The sequence below is a fragment of the Aythya ferina genome (assembly GCF_964211825.1).
Source record: "Aythya ferina genome assembly, chromosome: 10".
NCBI lineage: Eukaryota > Metazoa > Chordata > Aves > Anseriformes > Anatidae > Aythya > Aythya ferina.
Genome location: NC_140306.1, coordinates 186,341 through 207,841, shown reverse-complemented (window position 1 = coordinate 207,841; position 21,501 = coordinate 186,341). Strand labels below are relative to the sequence as shown.

Genomic DNA, 21,501 nt, shown 5'->3' with positions numbered 1-21,501 from the left:
TGAGACTGCCCTTCTACAATACCCTTCACTATACTGTGGTAGACTCCCAAACTGATTACACTTTTTTCCCCCAGAAGCTTTACCCCAGTTGAACAGAACTCTGACACGGTGGTGAGGATACATCCCCATACGAGAGGATCTTATGTTCACTTCTGAACTTATTTATTTATTTATTAATTTTTGCATTGCAATTCATTCCCTGACAAAAACACAGTAACAAACGTCAAATATTGTCAAGCAAAATGTATTCTCTCAGAAGCCTGGCCTAACTATTTTGTCCATGAGCAGAGCTAGATTGTTTACTTCTGTGTTCTTAATAACAGCAAGTATGTTTCCTCTAAGTAGTAGGACTATTTTAAACAACCAGGCCACATAGGTGAGATGGTTGTATTCCCATGACTGTTGTTTTTAAAAGCAACAATGCTGAGAGCTGCAAAAGTAGCTGTGTAATTACTGTGATGCACACTGAAACCAAGATCAAGGCTGACCTGTCTGGTGATTATCTCTCCATCTCTCCTTCACAGTTCAAGAGGAAGATGATAAAAGCAAGTCCTCAGGGGGTAAAACGGTCTCAGTTTGGTCCCTTTCAGCTTGTTGGAGTACGGGCAAGCTGAACACTAGGTCTGCAACCATCACAGTAACTGGAAAGGTAGAGAATTACTCTCACATGGTAGAGGCAGCAAGCAGGGAAATGCCAGGTTTCTGTTCGCACACTCTTCCTAAGGCTTTCAGATGAGCACCTGGAAGCTGGGCTGTCAAGTCATTGTTTGTAAAAGCAGTAAATTCTGCCAGGTATTGTTGTGCTCTGCAACAGGCAAGTTTTCTATGTGAGCCCATTCATGTTTGTCGCTGCTGAAATTCCAGAGGACCCAAACCATCTGACAAACAGAGGGCATCAGAAGCAATCTGATCACAGCAACTGATCACAGTTCTAAACTGTTTAGCGATGTTCCTCAATTCCCCATTACAGACTGGTCAGTGCTATGTACATTCAAGTAAAGAAAATTGCTATGTGCCTTCTTTCTTCCTATGCAAGTATGTGTTTATGGAATTACTTTGCTCAGTACCTTGCTCCATACAGAATTGAAAGTGATTTTAATGAAGATGGAGTTACTGCTTTTCAGTAAAAGCATAAGTAGTTGTAAAAGGTCAATAAGATTTACTTTGGTATAAGCTTAGAGATCATTTGTTATTCAAATGACAAAAAGATGCTGTGTCTATAAAGTTCAGTTAATGATCAATGGCACCACCTGTTTAACAGATAGTCCTTGGCATTTCCATAATTTCCCCATGCAATAAGACTTGAGCTTCACTTACTCAACGTGAGCATGGGAGGCTTAGAAATAACCATAGATTATTGCTGAGATGTTCCAAATGGTATTTTAGAAACAGTCTCGCAGCTTCTTGTTTCTGATGAGCCATTTCCTCTCAGAATGCCAAAAGGTTGTTTTATTTTTCAATAATAACTACAAAAATGTAAAGTTATTAAAGTCTTAACTCTGCATCTTCCATTATGGCCTCTGAATCACACAATTACTGAAATGAAGGTTTAAAAAGGATTCAAAATATATTCAAAAGAATACAAAATATTTCTTACATTTTCTAGTTGCAGATCTATAAGCATTTTCTAGGGAAGATATAGATCACCAAAGAGCAAATTTAACTAAAGAATTGCTTTTATTAATGACCTTTTGCTCATCCCTTTCAACTCATTCCAAACCCTGCATTGTTTTGTACAGGTTGAAAACCACTGATGTGATTCAGCCATCTCTACACCAAAGGATATGAAGACCATCATCAGACATTTCAAGAATTCATTTCTAGAATTCCACCACACCAGGTTTTAGGGGCCAACAGAGAACATTTTAAATCTGATGGGAACTATAGACAAAGAAGGATATGAGTGCTAGTATCTGAAAAAGGAGAAAATGGTTAAAGTCATCATTGGACTGTAGAAAGAATCCTGAGAAATCGCTCATCTAGCAGGATCTTACATCATTGCTCCTGGGCCAAGAAAAGCGCTCACATCACAGTCACACCAAATCTTCATACGAGTCCACTCAAACACAACTTCTCTATTTACTGTTTTCTTGACTTAAACTTGCACATCAGGCCCACTGGGCTTGGTGAATTCTACTTGCTTTTCAAAGAGTAACTATTAACAGTGCTTTTGACTTTTCTTGTCTCCATCTGAGAATTTCAAAGCATGTCATAAACATCAGAGTCCACATCTTGTATCACTATCCCTTGTTTGTGGACAAGCACAAAATTCAGATATTTAAGGGCCTATGTTATTTCAGTTGATATCTAAAAAAAGTCTGACTGATTTTGACTATAGCTGGATTTCTGCCTTGATGCATCACTAAGAGTCACAGAACAATTCAATGGGAGATACAGAAATAGAGTACAGCTCTCCCAATTCCCAGACTCCATTCTAACCAAATGACCATGTAGCCTCTCATCTTGGTGCTTACAAAAATCACCAACTGCTGTAATTTGCATCTGCAAGCCATTCTTTAACTAATCTTGAATGTATCTTTGTTCATAGCCAGGCTCAGCCCACAAGGCCCAGGAGAGGACTGACAGAAGAGTGGAGAAGCACATAAGCTTTGTGTCTCGCAGTCCTCCCAGCAGAAGCAGGTATGAAATGCTTCCAAGAATTTTTACTCTAGTGTTTTGGGTTCACTCACTCAGCTTCCCTTGGGATGTACAGTGTGCCAGCTGGAATTATGTGAGTAGGAAGCCATAAGGAGATCACAGATTCCTAAAGGCCAGAGCTATTCCTGGTCTTAGTATATACTTCACTGGTTATTTTTGTGCCTTTATTGTTCCATAAAGCATGATACCCATTATTTGGCCTATAGAACAGCTTTAATTATAATCTCTGTCCCCAAATGGCAGCTAAATACACATTGATTCTCACCTCATGCTGTTTGTTCGCAAACAAATCCATTAGTCCAAAGCACCAGTGTAGAAGTCTACTGCTATTACAATGACCACGGAAGTTATTATAAAGATGCAAATTACATAAAGGTCTGTCATTTCATAGTTAGTAGTACAATATGAAAACCACATAACTTGAACAACTGATTGTGGGGATATTTTTTTTTCTTTCTTTCTTTTTTTTTTTTTTTCCCCTAAGTATCTTTGTTGTGCATCAAGGTTCGTCTAGATGACTAGGAATGATGGGCTTGGGAACAGTTCTAAACTGAATACTCAATGAACTCCCCTCACATTAGCCAGGTAATTCACTCAGCCCTCCAAAGAAGGGACTTGATGACCTATTGTGCTCTACACAATCCTTAAATACACATTTGGAACATGAGCACCTCAGCACTGCATTACATCTCCAGTGGCTTCTGTGGTTAGCTAAGTACAGTGCAGATATCCCTGTCTGATTTCTGGCCATTAACCCTTTATATAGTGAAGGTCTGAATTTTAAGTAATGGCTTCCATTTTCACTGGTGACGTTAATGATTGATAAAACTGATAAACTAAAAAGCCCCTAATTATTTTTGTTTAAAACAAAAATTATTTTTGTTTTGTTTGTTTTGGCTTTAAGGACATGGGGTGGGGCTAATGGACAATAACAGAAACTGTGAACTCTATCACTTACTATTTGCAAAGGTCCTCTCATAAAAGATCCGTGCTGGAACTGGAGAGCAAGAACTCCAGTTGTCTTCCTCCTGCTGGTAATACCAAGCAACCAGCTTTTTTATGTTCTTGTCCTTACAAGTGGGAATAACTCTGTGCTGGATTTTATAGAACTACCATCCTTTCTTCTTCCAAATCCTTTTGAAACACTGCAGCAAAACTTACAAACTAACTGTACGTACCTCCGACTATCCTGATGGCTACCAAAACCCTTGAAATAACATATTTATACTAAATTATTTCATACACTTGTAACACATCATTGTCACTGTCTTAGGATGTACATTCTCATTTTTACTTCTGTATAGTACTTACCATGATGGGATTCTGATCTTCACTGTTGCTGCACCACAGGACTCTTAACAACCAGTAACCTAAAAGATAAAATGACCAGTCTTACTGCAGGAAGAGTAACACAAGGTGAGCAAATTTAAGCCTTCAGAAAATGAGACGACCAATTAACTTAGTAACTATTAAGACCAATAAAGACAAGTCAGAAGCAGGTTATCCATAACAAACACACACATAATAACGTATGCATACAGGCAAACAGAAACAAGGAGAGGAAGGGAGCAATACTTGAACAATATGTTATCCAATTCAGTGTCCTCAGCTGATATGACTGGCACCTGTAATTAATTTCGTTAATAACACCAAATATCTGGTCAGAATTCCTCTCTACATCTGATTCCGAGCTGCAGCTCCCTTAAGAATAGCTGCTTTTTGGGTACTGTATATAGGCAGGCAGAAACAGATCTGGCTTCTTGATGGGGTCATGTCACTGGCACCACTTCCCTTTCTTATCAGACCAATGTGGTCAACATGAAACCAAACCACATTCACACTATATTCTTAAAGCAAAGCTTGAGATTGCTTTGCTGAATATACCACTGAATAGCTTGCTGCCTTTTACAGCAAAAGAAAGCAACAACAGTAAATAAAATTAGTTATTTTTAAAGCAGCTATAGAAACTTCCGCATTTCAGAAAGGAAGATGTTCTACCATCAGCTACAAGGGCCAGTTCTGGACCTTTTCATTCTATTTTTACTCAGTCTTATTCATGCTCCCACTGTGGTCTCTGATCTCTACCTACTGGGTATGCATTAGGTACGTCAAACCATCAGGAGCTTCTGAGCCTTGTGTCTTTGACATTTGAACAAGCAGGGACTGTCAGGTGAGATTTTTACATGTGCTGTGTTGGTAATTCCTAGTGAACTTGACAGAAGAACTAGGTGCAAGCTGATGACTGGAAACTTTAACATCCTAACTAGCATTTTCAAATACTTTGTGCAAAACACTAAATCTCTTGTTGCCTCTTCTCTTGCACTCAAATTTACTCCTTTCACATCCAATTATGCTTTCTTCACCATAATTAGGATGTGTTAGCAGCAAGTATAAAGGCACAGCACAGAAGAAACAAGCATGTTTCTGCTTTAATTGCAATGGGAAGCAGTGATGTATTTACAAACCTTCCACTGACTTTACAAGTTACTTGACAGTGTCAATCAGGCTTGCTTCTTAAAAGGAAGGTGAATGTCCACCATTTCTGTCATACCAACCCAAATATCCCTGAATCTCTTGTTTCTGTATCACTAATTTCTCCACAGCTTAAAAGCAAAATTTTGGCAAGGTATACCAAACTGCTGAAATTTGTTTTGTCCAATGACTAATTCCCTGCTTGGAATAAAGCAGGGAATCTTTTGATTGCTGCTATTAGCAGCTGTGAGAAAACAACAGGCTGGGAAGCTGTTGGTTTTGATGCCTGGTGGGTCTTGTTTCATGAAATGACATTATTTGTTTTGAAAGATCTTGGACCGTCCCTGGAGCAAGAGACAAGGTACAATGATACTCTTTCTGAAGATGGCCACTTTCTTTCCATATTACAGGGTTCTCTCTCAATTAGAAAACTACAAAAATGACCCTGCATAAACATTACTGAGATAATTACAAACTAATTACAACAGTACAGTGAATCCATTGAGATCTTTAATTCCAAATTGCCACCATCCCAGAAGGAATAAACTGTGAGCTAGACTGACTCTTAAGTATACAATTAAGCCTGTCAAGTTCTGACTCCATAATATGCTGTTTAGTATTGAAAAGTCTATCAGTAAGCCAGTATGCGGGATTAATAAAATAATGCTTTGGTTTTGATTCCTCATGAAACTACAAAACAATTTAGCTGATACAAGCAACATGCTATTTATATTCCTTTTAGCAAAGTTTTAATGCTACACAGGATATACCCCCCTCCCTTCTAATATAATAGCCTTCCCTAGCCTTTAGAGATTTCAACTAGTGAGGCGAGCTGTGTGCATTCCACGTGGAATTTACTCAGTAATTCTATTAAGAGCATCCCTGCACAGAAATTAATGTCCTCATCTCATTCAATACTTGTCCTATTCATTATTTAAAATAGAATACCTAATCTCTTCCTATATTAAGTTTCCTCAAAGGATTTTGTATTTGTTTCAAGGAATTCATGAAACTAAGCTTCAACACTTTTGTGTCTGCAAAACTACAAAACTTTTGGGCTTACAGTTAGAGCAGAACATTTTGCCATTTGTGGAATTTTTTGAAAGGAGAGTCAATTGAAAGTGCCAGAGCCTTCAAATCTGGCCCTTTGCTTTTGTTCCTCACCGTTTTCCGGTCACATTTCAAGTGATACTCAGCATTAGCCAGTAGAGTTTCTAATGATTTCACCAGATTTTCTTGGACAATTCAGTTGACTGTATTTAACTAGCAGCTACCTTAAAAATGGCCCTGGATCTCATATCAGAAACAAGCTTTTCCTCACCTCCAATGTTTGTAGTAAGCAGCAGCAGCGCCAATGTTGGGGCTCAATACTGGAAGAAATAAAGTCCATGGTAGAGGAGATGCCTTCATTTCCACTCCTAGATTTTATCTTCCCAAGTACTGAAATGAATGGAAAAAGCATCATTAATCCTCATTATTTCTGTTTTTTGATGAAACTACAACAATACCAACTGGGATGTGACATGCTCTGCTACTGACTATAGTGAAGCTATAGTAAAACATTTGACCTGCCAAAAGAAAAATAATTTCTAAATTTCCAAGCAATACCAAGGCTACATATGGAAAATTACTTCCTTGTCTAATTACCATCATAGCAAGGAATCTGAATTCAATTTGTTCAACCTCAGTTTCCAGGTACTAGTTCTTATGCTTTTACTAGCATAAAGGCAGAAATCGCCCCACTGTTATCTTCCCCATGTACAAGGACATAAATGCAGTAACCAAGTCACCTTATACCTCTCTCATAAATTGTGAATGCTAAATTGAACTGGATGATAGCTGGACAACATTTTAACCAGAGTGACACTAGCTTTGTCTGGGATTGGGGGTATTGTTTTGTCAGCTGTTAGTACAGAGATTATGGGATGGAAGATATTACCTGTCTTGCAAATCTGTGTGTCTACTTGTGACTTAGAATGCTGCAGGTGGCAGTTTAAAAACATCCCATGTGCAATAGCTTGTTGAGGATGTACCACAGAAACAAGTTTCTGTCAGAAAATGCCTCTTCAAAACTGAAATACTTTGTAAATACATCTTGCCTGAAAAACAAAACAGAACAAAACAAAAAAACTTAGTTTTGAGAACAGCTTTCAAGCATGGCTGTTAAAGACGCAATGCCCACAGTGTAAAAGGATTAAGAGGACTGCTCAAATCCATTGACACTAGAGCTTCCTGACCGCTCCCAGATGCCTGATGGAGCGTGCAGGTAAAAGAGCATCCCATTGAGATTAAGACATTGGCACAAGACTCAAGGAAAAACTCCATTGGAACATAGTTGGTACAAACCCCACCTTTTGCTCCAAGGGCAAGATAAATTTTTGGCCTTCCTTCTTCATATATATATTAGTATGTGTGAACCTAGCTATTCATGCAAACTGTTTTTTAAAAAATCCTGACAAACAAGCCAATTTACATCACACTCTTCTTGCCTTGGGGAAGAGACAGCAAGAATAAACTCGTATGTGACAGATGCTAGTCACAATGCTTAATTCGTTCCAAATCTTTTATGTTAAAAAGCATAGAGAAAACGTGATTAAGTGAAGAAAAAACTGTAACAAAGTGAGATTAAAAAACTATTCAGAATTACTGAAGCCTTCAAACACATGACAAAAACAACCGTGTTGTAATTTATGTTTTTTTTTCAATTTAGAAGGCATGCTTGGCTTAACAGCTTATTAAGAAAGCCTTGTAGGGAGCTAACAACAGAATTCTTAACAACTTTACTGTACTGTTTCACTTTTTGAAATAAATATTTAAAAATGCAGTTCTCATTCCATCTATGCCCACTTTAATTTATAGCCCAGTAAATTAATTTTTTAAACTCAGGTATGGTATCATAAGACACCATAAGGAGTTATTACACCCAGGAAATGCCAGGCAGCTAGTGCAAAGTGAATGTCACTCCTTATGAGGCTCACAGTGACTGATGCAATAGCAGCTCCCAAATCTATGGCATTAGTATTTGATTGTGGTAGAAATACTATAATGGAGAACAAGACCTGTCAGCTTGTCCACAGAAATTGAGGGGACACTGGTTTTCGATGGGTGGACAGTCTTACAAAGAAAATAACCTAGGATAAGGTGGCAGACTGGGCAATGAGTGCATCTCGTGCATTAGACCATGCACGTGCATGCCTAATTGCTGCATGTGCATTAAGAGAATCAGTAAAAGGTCTCTGCGAGGAACAGCTCCTGCTGTACCTAAGCTTGAGCTACACATGCAAGCATTCTATGCTGTCCGAATTAACTTCAGACTGGAGGGAGAACTGCATGCTAAGAATTATTTCCAACTCAGGCTTTGTACAGATTCTCACACTGGAGATATGTGTCAAGTGAAGATTTATTAAATTGCACTCTTCCAAAGTACAAGTCTTAGCAATCCTATCATTTCTTGGTAGCCAAGAGATTCAGTATGTCAACTGCTGTACCACAGCAATGAAACTGCTGTACCACAGACAAGTGAAATCTGACTCATTCACTCAGTGCTAAGATGAAATACATTCATATGGGAGGCTATTTTTAATATCAGATTCTTAGCTGTTCCTTGAATTAATATTTCTATATGGCTTTGTATATATGAAAGTGTTTCAGCTATTTAAACTTCTGTTTTTCCCATCTATCTTTTTTCAAGAGCAATGCTTCAAAGGGCAGGAGGATTTTTTTAAACTCAATTCAATATATGAATCATTACAAATCAGAGAGAGACAAATTCTAAGGCTAGCCATAGTAAAATTGAAGGAAAAATTTGGCTCCCACAGAAATCCAAAAAAGTAAAATAGATTCCATTTTCGATATAATCGTTAGAGATACAGTTAAAATGCCATGAGCCCCAAACTCTAACCCTTCAGCAAATCTGGAACAAGTACACTGACATCCATGACTACTCTCAAATTACAACAGGGTAATTAATATCAAAAGGCACATCTATATACAATTTTTGATACATTCTTCCTGAGATATTAAGACAAAATTCAAGAGATGACATTCTCAGGGCAGAAGGTTGAGGTAATAGCTGCATTCCACTACAGTCACTCCAAGAACGTCAGCTTTTATTTCGCAAAGAACTGATAACAAGGCTCTTCTTGTGTATTTTCTGGTCCATCACATAAAGTTGAATGGGGTAGGGGAAAAGCTCCACAAGATGACCATTTTCTGTTAAATTCAGATGGGTAGTAAGTCACTTTGATAACAAAACAACTAACTTCATCCGTTTTTAATTTTATGGAGTATTTTCATTATCTGTTCAGATGTAAAATGGTGCCTTTCTTCACCTATGCCCAGTATTTGTTGCCCAAAATATAGCTGAAATGGTGCAAGAGCTACAAATCCTGGACAACAGAAAGGAAAGAGAGATTTGGAGATTTTTACTGCTTCTTTATGCATCAAACATGCCCTGCATGAATTTGCTCCATAGGCTAGCAAGAGTCAACTTAAAACTAACTGGAGTAGCAGCAGAGGCAATCTTACAGGCCACGTGAAGACCCACATTACCTATAAGTATAATGGATCCACTTTTACGTGCAGTGCTTTTAAGAGTATCGCCAAAATGCCTTGTGTCTCAGGCTGTGGCACAGCACCCTAGAGAGGTACTAAAATGCCAGAGTCCTGGCCATGTTTTAATATCTAACACTACGTATCTGTATTCTAGCATACTGTTTATGGAAAATCTATGCCAAGAAAATATGGAATTCTAAGACAGAAACTGTTCAGTGTTATTCAGAAAAAGAACCCATTGTATAAACTTCTTTAAATGTAATCAATTACATTTTTAAATTTTCTTCCTTAGCTTGATAAATTACCTCTCTCTTTGCATTTATTCCATAGTATTTGCTTAATAGAAGATACACAAGCTTCTTTTTATTAAGCAGAAAAAAAGAAAAAAAAACCACATCTCCTTTTTCTCTCTGATGGTTTACATAAAATTCAATACAGTCTCTTTGGAGAATGGAAAAAACAGCAGGTTTTTCCATTCAGGTCCAGTAAAGATATAAGGAAGTCAGCAAATAACCATCACAGTTTTAAAGTGCATTCAAAATGCAGATCTCTGACATCAGTAAAAAAAAAAAAAAAAAAAAAAAAAAAAAAAAAAAAAAAAGCAACAACACATCACCTACATTACCTCACAGCTATTTGCATAAAGGGTCCAGAGGCAGTACAGTATAAGTACGGCAACACAAGCCGTCCAAAGAGAACTTAGCAACAGTTTTATTGGATACTGCATGTGTCTGTAGCAGAAAAAGGGCAACTTTGAAGCTCAGATGTGTTCAATCCTTTAAAGCTGTTTGCAATCTCTTGCCAGATGCACCTAGCAAAAATCTGAAACTACAAACCAGGTAAGTTATCAAATCATTTCCTTTTAGCTGATTCTAACTTTCCTTCTAAAAATTGTTTTAAGCCAAATAGCCTATGTGATATTCTTAGGGCTGTTATCCAAGGACATTACCAGAGGTGATAGAAACCTGCCAATATGATAATATACTCATCTATTTTAAAAATGCATAGAACTTGTTAACATTGTGTATTTCTTTTATGTTCTGAGGATGTAACTAAGCTAAATGATTGCTATAGTAATATTAAAGATATATTCCATTCTATTGAAGGAAGTCTGCTTACTGGAAAATAAATCAGTGGCAAGTGCTTTAGGAATTCCAGTGCTAGCTGGTAGAAACAGAAAAACACTTGCTATCTAGGCAAGTGGTAATAGAGGATACAGTTATTATTGTCTCTGCAAAAGATGTTAGCTGCTTTCACAATGCAAGAAACCTCCCTAACTAACAGAAGATAGCACAGCTATCTTCTTATATGGGCAAATGCAAAAACACACAAGTACCTTAAATATATAGAAATAGATATTTAAAGCCTGGCTGTTAAAGTTGGACTTTAACTGAAGGTGGAATGGAAGTGTTGTAAACCACATTATTTTAAAATAAACCCTTGGCAAAAGAAATTGCCTGTTGGAGATTGTTAGTGCAGGTTTACATGTGTGTACCTCATGTAGGACAACAGTTAATACAAGGTTCAATAGGGAAATTATTTTTGCCTCTTGGCAAAAGGCAGAGCAAGATCACTGGTTTTCCAGATCATCTGTGTATCATGAAGTTAGGTGTTTGAAATGCTCATATTTATACTGCCAGAAAAAAAAATGAATGAGTACTTGGTCTCAATTATGAAGAATTTACAGATTCTCTGAAGAATATAAAATAAACTGAGAGGTCTGTAACAGAAATCAAGAGGGACCTTCATATGAGACTTCAATCCCTACAACAATGCCGTAGTTCTTTTTCAGTGTCTGGCAATATGGCTATTATTGCTAGAATTCTTTTGCTCCATCCTCCTCCCCTGTTGTTCTCTCTCCCATGGAAGTTGCAGGAACTCCTGTCTCACAATGCTGTCTATCCAGCTGCCACTGCTACTCCTCTGCCTGACCTTGTCTGGTGTTTGCCTCAATGGGGGGCAGCCCCTTCCAGAAGCAAGTGAGAACATGGGAAGAAGTCCCCTGGATAACATCCTGCAGAGATCTGAAAGCTTCATCCTTCAGTCTGTCCTCAAGAAAGCTGAAAAGAAAGAAGAGATGAATAAAGGTATATGTAATACTGGGTACATCCCTTTGGTAATGCTGGTGTATTTCTTGGCTGAGATTATTAGATCCAATGTATTTACTTCCCAGATTCTAATGTATATATTTATTACTCCAACTAAGGTAAAGGGAGGGATAGCCCATCTGCTGTAATATACTGGCACACTTCTCAAAAGGCACTTTCTTCTCTACTACCTCCTACCTTAGGCAATGCCACACCATCACTGAGTAAGATGCTGCATAGAAAAGGTAGAAGCCTGTCACAAAACATCTGCCTGTCTGTCAAGTACTTTTCTAGGAAAGCTCCAAGAGGACATATGGGAGGACATTCTGCAGTTTTGGACCCTGTATTTAATGCTAATTGCAGGTGGGAGTGCTCCCATTCACCTTCTACCTCAACCTTCTGGCTTCTACACCCCAACAGAGGTGGGCTTTTCCATGTGTGGCTGGGAATGCAGAGGCTGTCCTAGTGCCATTCCCCTCCTGACAGCTTGCAGATGCTCTGCTCCCACCAGTCACAGCAGTGGAAGCAGATCACACTTGGAGACTATAGCAGCACATAGGGGCCTGCCACCAACAAAAAGCACAGAGCGGGCAGAGGAGCTGGCCCTAAGGGCCCCATAGAAAAGGAATTCCTCCCTCCTCACATGAATGCTGAGAGCTGGCCATGTCAATCTAAGGCATGAAACACTAAGCAGAGCTTAAGAATAAGTAAGAGATACTTATGGCTGTTGGAAATACTGAGCTAGCATTCAAATGTCCACATTCCTGCTTCTACCTGTGTTTCAACCCTGCTCTTTCTCTATCTCATGCTGTATCCAACCCTCCTTGCTCCCAGTTACTGCAGCTGATTTCTTCCGTCTACCCAGCATCTTTTATTCACCCTGCTACACCTTTACCTGAATCTGACTTGCTTCTGCGAAGTCTAAATCAACCAACACATTACCCTTTGTCACTGCATGTCTTCCCACTTGGTTTGCACCTAGTTCCTAATATATCAATCTACCCTTGGAAAAAAAAAAAAAAAAAAAAAAGTGCCAGAATTGTTTTGACAGAGACCATCTAGAGTAATCAAATTCAAGACAACACAGTTACCAGTGCAAATAAATGGGTATAATGAGCAACAGATTATAATCTGCACTGTAGAATTCCACAAATTCACATTTCTTTAGAGAGGATTATGGAGGTTCATTAACATTATTCTTCCCTTGGACAGAATTAAATGCCCCTCTGCCAGAATGGCTTTCCAAAAGACAACACCCCGGAAAAAGATACATAAGTGACCTGGAAAAGAGACAGCATCCTGGAAAAAGAGATGTCAAGGAAGAAGCATCTTATGGGGACATTCAGAAGAGGCAGCATCCAGGGAAAAGGGAGGTAGAAGATGACCTTGCCAGCTACCTGGAGCTGAAAAAGCGACAGCATCCTGGCAGAAGGTCGCCGTGGGACCAACATGCGGACATCTCTAGTGCACGTCTGACTTACTTGAATGGGTTATCCAAAAGACAGCATCCAGGGAGAGGGTATCTGATGCATAAACATCAGCATCCTAGCAAGAGAGGCTGGAATGATGAGCTAGACCTAAGTGACCATGATGGGGAGAAACGCCAGCACCCTGGAAAAAGGCACTGGGATACTGATAACCCAGATTATGCAGGTCCCTGTGACCTTCAGGAGTCCTCCACTTGTAACACAGGCAGCTTGTGGGTTGATTTACCAGAAAAATTTAGCAAAGACAGGGTAGAAGAAAAACGTCAGCACCCAGGAAGGAGATCAACATGGGAGAGTGAAACAGAGGAATGAGAAAGTAATTGTGTATCATTTGCATTTGGTGAAGTAAATTGCCAGAACACTAAAAAATTCTGTTCACTCCCTTTTGGCTTCCTGCTGCTGATCTCTGCACTACCTTCCAGTGAGTGAGAGTCCCCATTTAAGCTAATGGCTTTGTCACCAACTTAAAGTAATGGAACAGAAGCAATCAGTTGAATGGCCCAGGCAAGTACTGAGAGTCTTTGACTCCCCCACTCTGTGAAGTTAAGAGTGCTCTGTTCCTTATGGTCCCAGACCCCAGAATAATCCTATGTGCGGTCTTAAACAGGATCTTTAATATCTGTTCAGCTGCTACTCAAGAAGAATAATTGCATTACTTCCTCTCATGTCAGTGAAATCAGTACATGAATTGGAAGAAAAAAGTATAACATGCAAATTATTTCAAAATGAAATTGAGTAGGTTTTCAATTCTAAATGATATATTAATGAGACCCTGTGCACTACAATCTATCTAGACAATAAGCACTGAACAGAGATAGGAACTGTTCCAAGTGCAAAAGATTAGATGACTGGCTTCATAGTTTGCCTTGGAACTGCACCAAGGAATCATTTCATCTAGGAGGCTGCATAGTTCAAAGGGTTAACGCATCCCAGAGCAACTCAACCCAAGCTGTGAACTTTGCTGTGTACACCCCAACCTAGAACTCCCACCCTGTTGTGTCCACATTTCAGTCACTCCTCTTGAAATCACTCCTTCTCCTTAGATGTTTAAAATTGAAACAAATTTTCTTTCTGATATCTATCTTTTCTTCTGATACAGATTTCTGATTTTTCCCCTCTCAAAGGAATGCTTTTCCTTTCTGTGGTCGGACTCCCAAAAGTATTTATTTGATATGAATGGTTCAATAAACATCAATAGTAAACTCTGGGTGTCCTTACTGGTGGTGCAAAACATACTGTAATAGAGTGAAAAACTTAAAACCAACCCAAGCTAAACAAAAATAAATGAACATCCAGGGATATTTTTCAGTGGAAAGTTTTTGCATGCTGGTCAGCCCACGTTTATACCTAAAACTGGTTTGCTACTAAAGTGGAAGGGTGATTTGCATATAGATATATTCCCTTTTTCAATCTTCTACCTGTATGATACACAAGTACAAAGATCTGGGCTAAACCCTATCACCTCGCTCACTGGGAACTTCTACTATTTGAGAATGATCTTGGCAAGAAAAACGTGGTTTAAGTTTGAGGCAGATACATTTTAAACAATGGAAGAAAGGTTGACTGATCTACCTGCTCAAACCTTCTCAATTCCATGATTTCTGTGCAACATATAGCAAGACACGCAGACATGCAAGTCACTGAAGAAGAAAAAATTAATTTCACCAGTCTTGTGCTGTATGCTTGCAGGATGGCTTTGCTGTAGCTAAGCTCTACTGGATGTGACCAATTACTATGTTTGTACATGCACACATAGAAACAAATAGAATTGTATAAACAATTTATACAAAATTAAAACACTTCTACACGGGCTTGCACTGTTCATACCATGGGCTGCAAACACTGAAATCTTTTGTGTGTTTTATTCAAGGTTTCTACTGTCAGAGAAAGATGCCATTACGTGAGGTATGTACTTCATTCACTGTACTAGCAGTAGGGAGAATAAAAATAGAAGTCCGATTTCCTGGTCACAGCTAAACACAAGATTTACTGATTCTTGCAGTTAATGCACATTTACAGAGTGCAGTCTTGGTCACATGATTTCTTGTACACTCAAAGATGTTAGAGCACGTCAATATTTCACTATAATGTGTTTTTTTTTTAACAAATGAGTATGTTTTCCATTCACATTCACCTTTCTCAATACCATCAAAACATGTTATATGCCTTGAGTGTTCTCTCTAAAAATGGTTGTTTCCCCACTCTCTGCCTCAGACCACATCCTTTGTTATAGAAGTTAATTCCTCCATATGACTTAATTACCCTAACAAAGAATAATTAACGATCTCAGCAAGTTTGACGGAAGATAGATACTCCCAGGTTGATCAACACTCTACTTGTTTGTCAAACAGTTTCTACCTTTGGAGACAACGTACTGTTCAATGTATGTGACAACTGGCAGACCTGTTTTACTGACGGGTTTTCTAATTAAAAAGTGCTGAACAAATCCTCAGAGGAGGTAGCTAGCAACATTCCGTACACTCCAAATTCCTTTAGCAAGTTTTCTCTATACAGTGCTTTCTAAAATGCTCGTTTCATTTCACAAGCGAAAAAAAAAAAAAGATTTCTATAAAGATTACCATTTCATATACCATTTCCTGCAATGAATCGATGCTTCTTACAGATCAGTAGTACTACACAAGACTAGAACACTTGCTATAAAATGTCCAAAATAAGGAAAAAAACAAACAAACAAACAAAAAAAACACTACCAAGTGGATAAATATGGGCAACAGCAAAAACACAACACAGTTCCTGCAAGACAAGGATGCTGCTGGGACTGCTACAAGAAAGCCAGGGTTGGGTCAGGGAGAGAAGCACGACTGCCCAGGTCAAAGTAGTTAATGTGCAGCAAAAACAGCTGTTTCACCGTGTTCAGTTACTGCTAATTCTCAGAATAACTTTATTATCAATAAACCAACCACTTACTAAAAAGGAAGGTATGTGTCGTCCTCTCCATGTGGCCAGTGAGAGCTAGCACAAGTGATTTTATGTAAGTCTAATTTTTCTATCAGCTATATTTTAGGTTCTGAGTGCTTGAGTATTTATTGAGCTGTCAAGCTTATCCAGCATCTAGGCCTATAGCTTTTCACTTTGACTAACCAGAAAAGAACCAGCTTCTGCACTGTAATGCTTTGCTTCTTTGAATGGCAAATATAGCACAATCCCTTAGCAACACAAACTACACGGATATGTACTTCTTATTTATAAAATAAGAATTTGATAACTGCACATCTCATATAACCTTATTTCTATTTTATACCTTCCCTTCCCTGTCACCTTTTATTAGAATTTAACATCTATGCAAATATCTATGTGTTACCAGCTTTGTTCAGGGACACGTGTAAATGTACTTACACGTTCTGATTCTGCCTCCAAGTGGCAAAGCCCCCTGAGCGCACTGCCTGTCTGTGAGTCCTTGGGGAACAACAGCAAGGAACAGACTTGGTCCAAAGATCACAAGAGTCAGTGGAAAAATATCCCTCGTCTTCTGCAGAACCTGGATATAGACAATAAAAAATCAAAGCTGTGCATTGGCCCTGATCTGGCACAACAGGCATGCAAATTCTTATTTCCAGATCTAATTACAACAATGCTGCATAGATGAGTTCTTTGTTTATTCTACACCAATTTCACATTTCTGGTATATTACCAGTTATTAAGACATAAGGGAATTTGATTCCTAAACAACACCCTACACAAGCGTCTTCAAAATGAGGTTTGTTTTCAAAGGTAGGGGAAAGGTGAAGGGAATAAGCTGTATAATTAACATTTCCTGCAATTTTCAACTCCTCTCACCACTATTGCTCTGGGCCCCCTCCCACACACTTACCAGCCTTGATCTCTTTGCTAAACCACTCTAATTAGCATGTGCTGAGTCTTTCCAAGGGACATACAACTTCAACAAACCCCTTTATTGCTACTTTTAATGACTCTCAGTTGAAGAAAGTTTAAAAACATCACCGCCACAGCTGAAGCAGAGTCACTGCTTGCCTGGTAACTCACTCATTTAACATTAAATGTCCAACTGCAATTTTAAAGTACCTGTCAGGACACCACTATAAATAAAAACTGTGATCAAAAACAGTCAAGTGGAAGGGAAGCACGGAAGGAGGGGTGAGTCTAGTCTGAACAGAGACATGACAGAAGAGGTGCAAGGGGGACAATCTTTGTTTTTGGGAAACAGATGTACAGACTATGTTCATTGGAGTGCAGAAGTCTCACTTCCCTCCCAACATGAACAACGTGAAGCCCACTCCTACAGGATAACGAGGGAGGATTTGAGTTGAGCACAGAGACATTTGGTAAAAACTGGGAAAATTCCTTGAGAACACCAGTTTATCTGCTGGCCTTGAGATTACTTTTAGAGCTGTGTGAAGACATTTGTATTTTGTTTTCCTTGACAAAACCACTGTAGCTTAAAAGCCCTAAGAAGGAAACAAAGAAAGGGATATTTGTCAATTATCTGCCAACTCGCTTTGTCTGCCTACATGAGATGAAGGCGGGGAGGGAAGGGGAAGGTAAATGAGAAACAAATCTTACTAGATCACAGATTACATTGGCATGCTAGAGCGTGATGTAGGTCCCTGACAGAGGGGAGCATCAGACTCTAATCTAACGGATTGATCCTAGCCAAAAGGCAAAGACAGCTCTGGAGTTCCTTTCAGCCACGTTGGTTTGAACCAGCAGCTAGAGATCCAGACAAGCAAGCAGCATCCCAGACAGCCTGACAGGGCAGCATTCAGTGACTCAGGGGATGCCCTCCTCCTTCACTCACAGCCCATGAAACTGTGCCTTCTCACGTTCACAGGAACTGGGACAAGGGAAAATCTGGAAAACACAGAAATACTCCTGCAAAATGTGATGGAGGTAAACCAGGATCCGATTTGCCATATCAGAGGAAGTTAGTTTATTAAAGTGTCTATACTGAATCATAGCCAGATGCAACTGAGTATGATTCAGTATAGACACTTTAATAGCTGCCAGGAATATGGAAAATGAGGTAATGAATGGGAAAAAAAGGGAAAGTGACCTGCTTTGAAACGGATGTCTGAAATACGATTGTTGCTTTAACTAATTTTCACAGAGAAGCATATGTTTCCAGCATCAGTTCCCTCTTGATTCTGAAACTGGTACTGATCTATGGGGTGCCTGAATAAGCTACTGTAAAGAGAGAGGAGGAAAAAGAAAAGCCAAGACGAATGAAAAACATAATCAGTCATTATGAAGGGTTCTCAGAGCCAAAGCAGTCAAGACAAAAAGCAAACACACCATTAGAAGAAGGTCTCTGAACATGCAGGTTGTGATGAAGATGATACAAACTACAGCCCTGCAAAAGAACCACAAATCATTGTCTGCCAAGCAGCCTCCTCCTTCTGTGCAACAAGGGGGTAGATAGAGGGCTATTAATTTCAGATATGCTGCTAGGATGGGAATTGGCTGCTGTACAAGCAACCCTGTAGGGGAAAAAGAAGACATGAGATGCAACCAAATATGGGTCTGCTTGAAATCTGAAATGAATACTGATGACAGACTAGTCATGATAGTGTGTACCGATCCTATAGGTACAACATTAAACAAAATGTGAACATGTGGGAATTTTGAATCTTCCACTCCTCTTTATAATTCAACTTCTGTATTCAAAAGCGGTGACATTCCACTACACCCAGGACCAATATGCCAGGTTCTTCTGCTCTAAGGGAGCAGATAAATTTGTGTAGATTGCTGTCCTGCTGGTACTGAAGCAGTTAATAGGCAAATCAGACAAATGGGATTCAAAAAGTTGTCAGCTGCAGCTCTTAAAAATCATGCTGTCAATTTTGATTGATGAGTCTGCAAACACAGGAAAAACACAGTTTTGGCATGGAAATGTAGCTGCTTCTATCTTCTCTATGCAGACTAATTAAACAACTTTGCTTTGTATCAAAATGTTTACTTTAAGCAGATTGAGTATATTGAATGTATGAGTTTCATTAAAAGTGACAAATACACAATTTTTTTAGTACTCTGAACAAAAACTACGGAAAACGTTGGTTGGCATCCACCTATAATCAAAAACTAAGGAACAAACTGTGATCATTTTGGGTTACTGGAAAAAAATCTGTGGGTTACTGGAAAAAAACAAAACTTTCAGTTTCAGAAGATTTTTTTTTTTTTTTTTAAGTTTACCATTAAATTACAAAATCGAATTTAGGTCAATTTCAAAACACAGCATTTATTTAGATTAAGTAATTGTTTAGTTTAGGGAAAATTTAGGAAGAACATTCTCATTTTCTACTCTTTGCTTCCACCCTAACTCTATATTGAACTCAACACTTATTTTTCAGTTGTTTTTTGTTGTTTTTTTTTTTTGTTGTTTGTTTTTGTTTTGTTTTTGTTTCCCAATGAATAACCCTTATTTGTGCATAGATGTTCCACTGCATTCCTTGAGAAGCAGACAGGTATTATTCAGAAATACTTCTAGTCTATGCTTACCACTCTTTTGCTGGGATCAATTTCCATTATTTTACATTCCAAATGCCACTAAGGTTATTAAAAGAAGTTGAAGAGCGTAAGCGAGCCTAACTGTAATACATTTCTGACAGAATTGCACTATGGCTACAGGACTGAGAGCTTCCATCTTCTAAATTCCATCCCCACAAAAGTCTCTACTCTTGTATATTAGTAGCAACCACCAAGTTAGCACCCAACTGAGTCCTAAAATTCAGTTTTAGGTATTCCAACAGCTCACAAACGTATTTTTCAACTTAATTTCTCAGTGTTTTCTAAGGATTGAGTGTCAGAGTGGGAGGAGGTACATAATGGCAGTGGGGTTTTGCAGGCTGAGTTTTTACATTCCAATGGCAGGACTAAGGAAGTAGTGTGTCTGACTTCTGACTCTGCTTCTTGAGCAAGCCTTTAGAACACATTGCTTTCCTGTGTCATAACTCTATTATACTGGCTCACAAATAAGCCACAGCACCTGCTGCATTTCAGTAAGGTTTAATGCATCCCCTGATACTTTTCAGATCATTGTTCTCTATCACCATCTCCTTATTGCAACTCGCTGGATGAGCACAAATAAATGTTTGTTTTATTTTCTTTTAGTAGTGTAAACTGGATTGTTTTAGGCTGACCTGGATTTTTTCATTCTTTCAACACCCTGTGCTTGGCAAAGTGTTAGGAGTCTGAGCAAGCAACAAGCAGCTACATTTTATTCTCACTGACATCAGCACAAACCTAGATTATTTCCCACCACTTTAGCAGGGATACTGATTACTTTGAATCAATACATAAGTCCAAATTTTGCTTTGGGAATGGACACCAGTCAACGTATCACTACATCTGGCATGCTAACTTTATCTGTTGCTTCTGTAACTCTTCTTGAGAGACACCTTATGAGAGATTCTCTGCCAGTCTCATACTCTCCTAAAGATCCAAATGATATTAGATCAATCATTTAGTGAGGAGTGAGTTCCTTAGAAAGTGCTAAAGACTATTTATCTTCAGAAACATGAAAACAAATGGCATTTTTGTTTCAAAATGTTGAATGAGATTTCTCTTTTCAAAAACGACTGACACAAATTGTTTTTTTATCTGTAGTTCAGAAAGACGCATTTGGTGAAATGCTCTGTCATGGTCTGTAGTCAAAGGCAGAACATGCAAAAGAACATCGTTGACTAAAGATTCAGTGAGTGCAATGTTTGATTTGTAGTACACATCCCAGAATGTTGTCAACCTCATCACAACTTGCTGTAACAGTCCTTCTCACTGTACTGTTTAGTCCAGTATTAGGCTATTGGACTTTTATCACTGCATTTCCCTCATGTGTGGAGCTTTTAAAACCACCCTGCTGAAAATGAGCAATTACTGACGCTACAGAGAAAAGCAGATTTAAGGAAAGAGCTTGCTGTTCAGAACAGTGTCCCTCTTCCTTCTACCTGACTCTTACTACTTCTGAATGACAGAATGAGAGAGGATGGAGCTGCCAGGGTCACGAGGGCCCTATGGCTCATAGGCAGGATTATCCTGCGTGCTGCAAGAGGGGAGAGAAAAAAAAAAAAAAAAAAAAAAAAAGTAAAACAAATGGCTAAGCAGCCCTATGTGCTGTAAAATCCACTGCAAAGTCCCCTAGCAGGTCCTCAGTTGCTCTCAGTCATGCTTGTTGTGCTATCTGGTGACAGCCACTTCTTCCATTCTCCCCCTACCCCTTTTTCTTGTCCCTTCCTTACACCCACGTTAGAGAGCCACACTTCTCATTACAA

General features: G+C 38.8%; 2 protein-coding genes across 3 annotated transcripts in view; one reads left to right on the top strand and one right to left on the bottom strand.

Moving 5' to 3' along the window:
- TMCC1 (transmembrane and coiled-coil domain family 1) overlaps positions 1–21,501 on the bottom strand; it is a 132,120-nt gene that overhangs the window by 107,820 nt on the left and 2,799 nt on the right. The window contains exons 2-5 of the mRNA XM_084530937.1: positions 16,616–16,757; positions 7,070–7,229; positions 6,452–6,570; positions 3,970–4,028 (exon numbers count right to left, since the gene is read on the bottom strand). The gene's annotated coding sequence lies outside the window, so the exon portion shown is untranslated. The remainder of the gene's footprint in view (positions 1–3,969; positions 4,029–6,451; positions 6,571–7,069; positions 7,230–16,615; positions 16,758–21,501) is intronic.
- On the top strand, positions 1,888–14,517 carry TRH (thyrotropin releasing hormone). 2 transcript variants are annotated; one of them, XM_084530952.1, is made up of 4 exons: positions 1,888–2,640; positions 10,490–10,523; positions 11,554–11,771; positions 12,984–14,517. In XM_084530952.1, the coding sequence occupies exons 3-4, from the start codon at positions 11,576–11,578 to the stop codon at positions 13,568–13,570; spliced, it is 783 nt and encodes a 260-aa protein (XP_084387078.1). In that variant the 5' UTR covers positions 1,888–2,640; positions 10,490–10,523; positions 11,554–11,575; the 3' UTR covers positions 13,571–14,517. The 2 variants fall into 2 exon arrangements, with proteins under 2 accessions (XP_084387078.1, XP_084387079.1); XM_084530953.1 differs by lacking the exon at positions 10,490–10,523.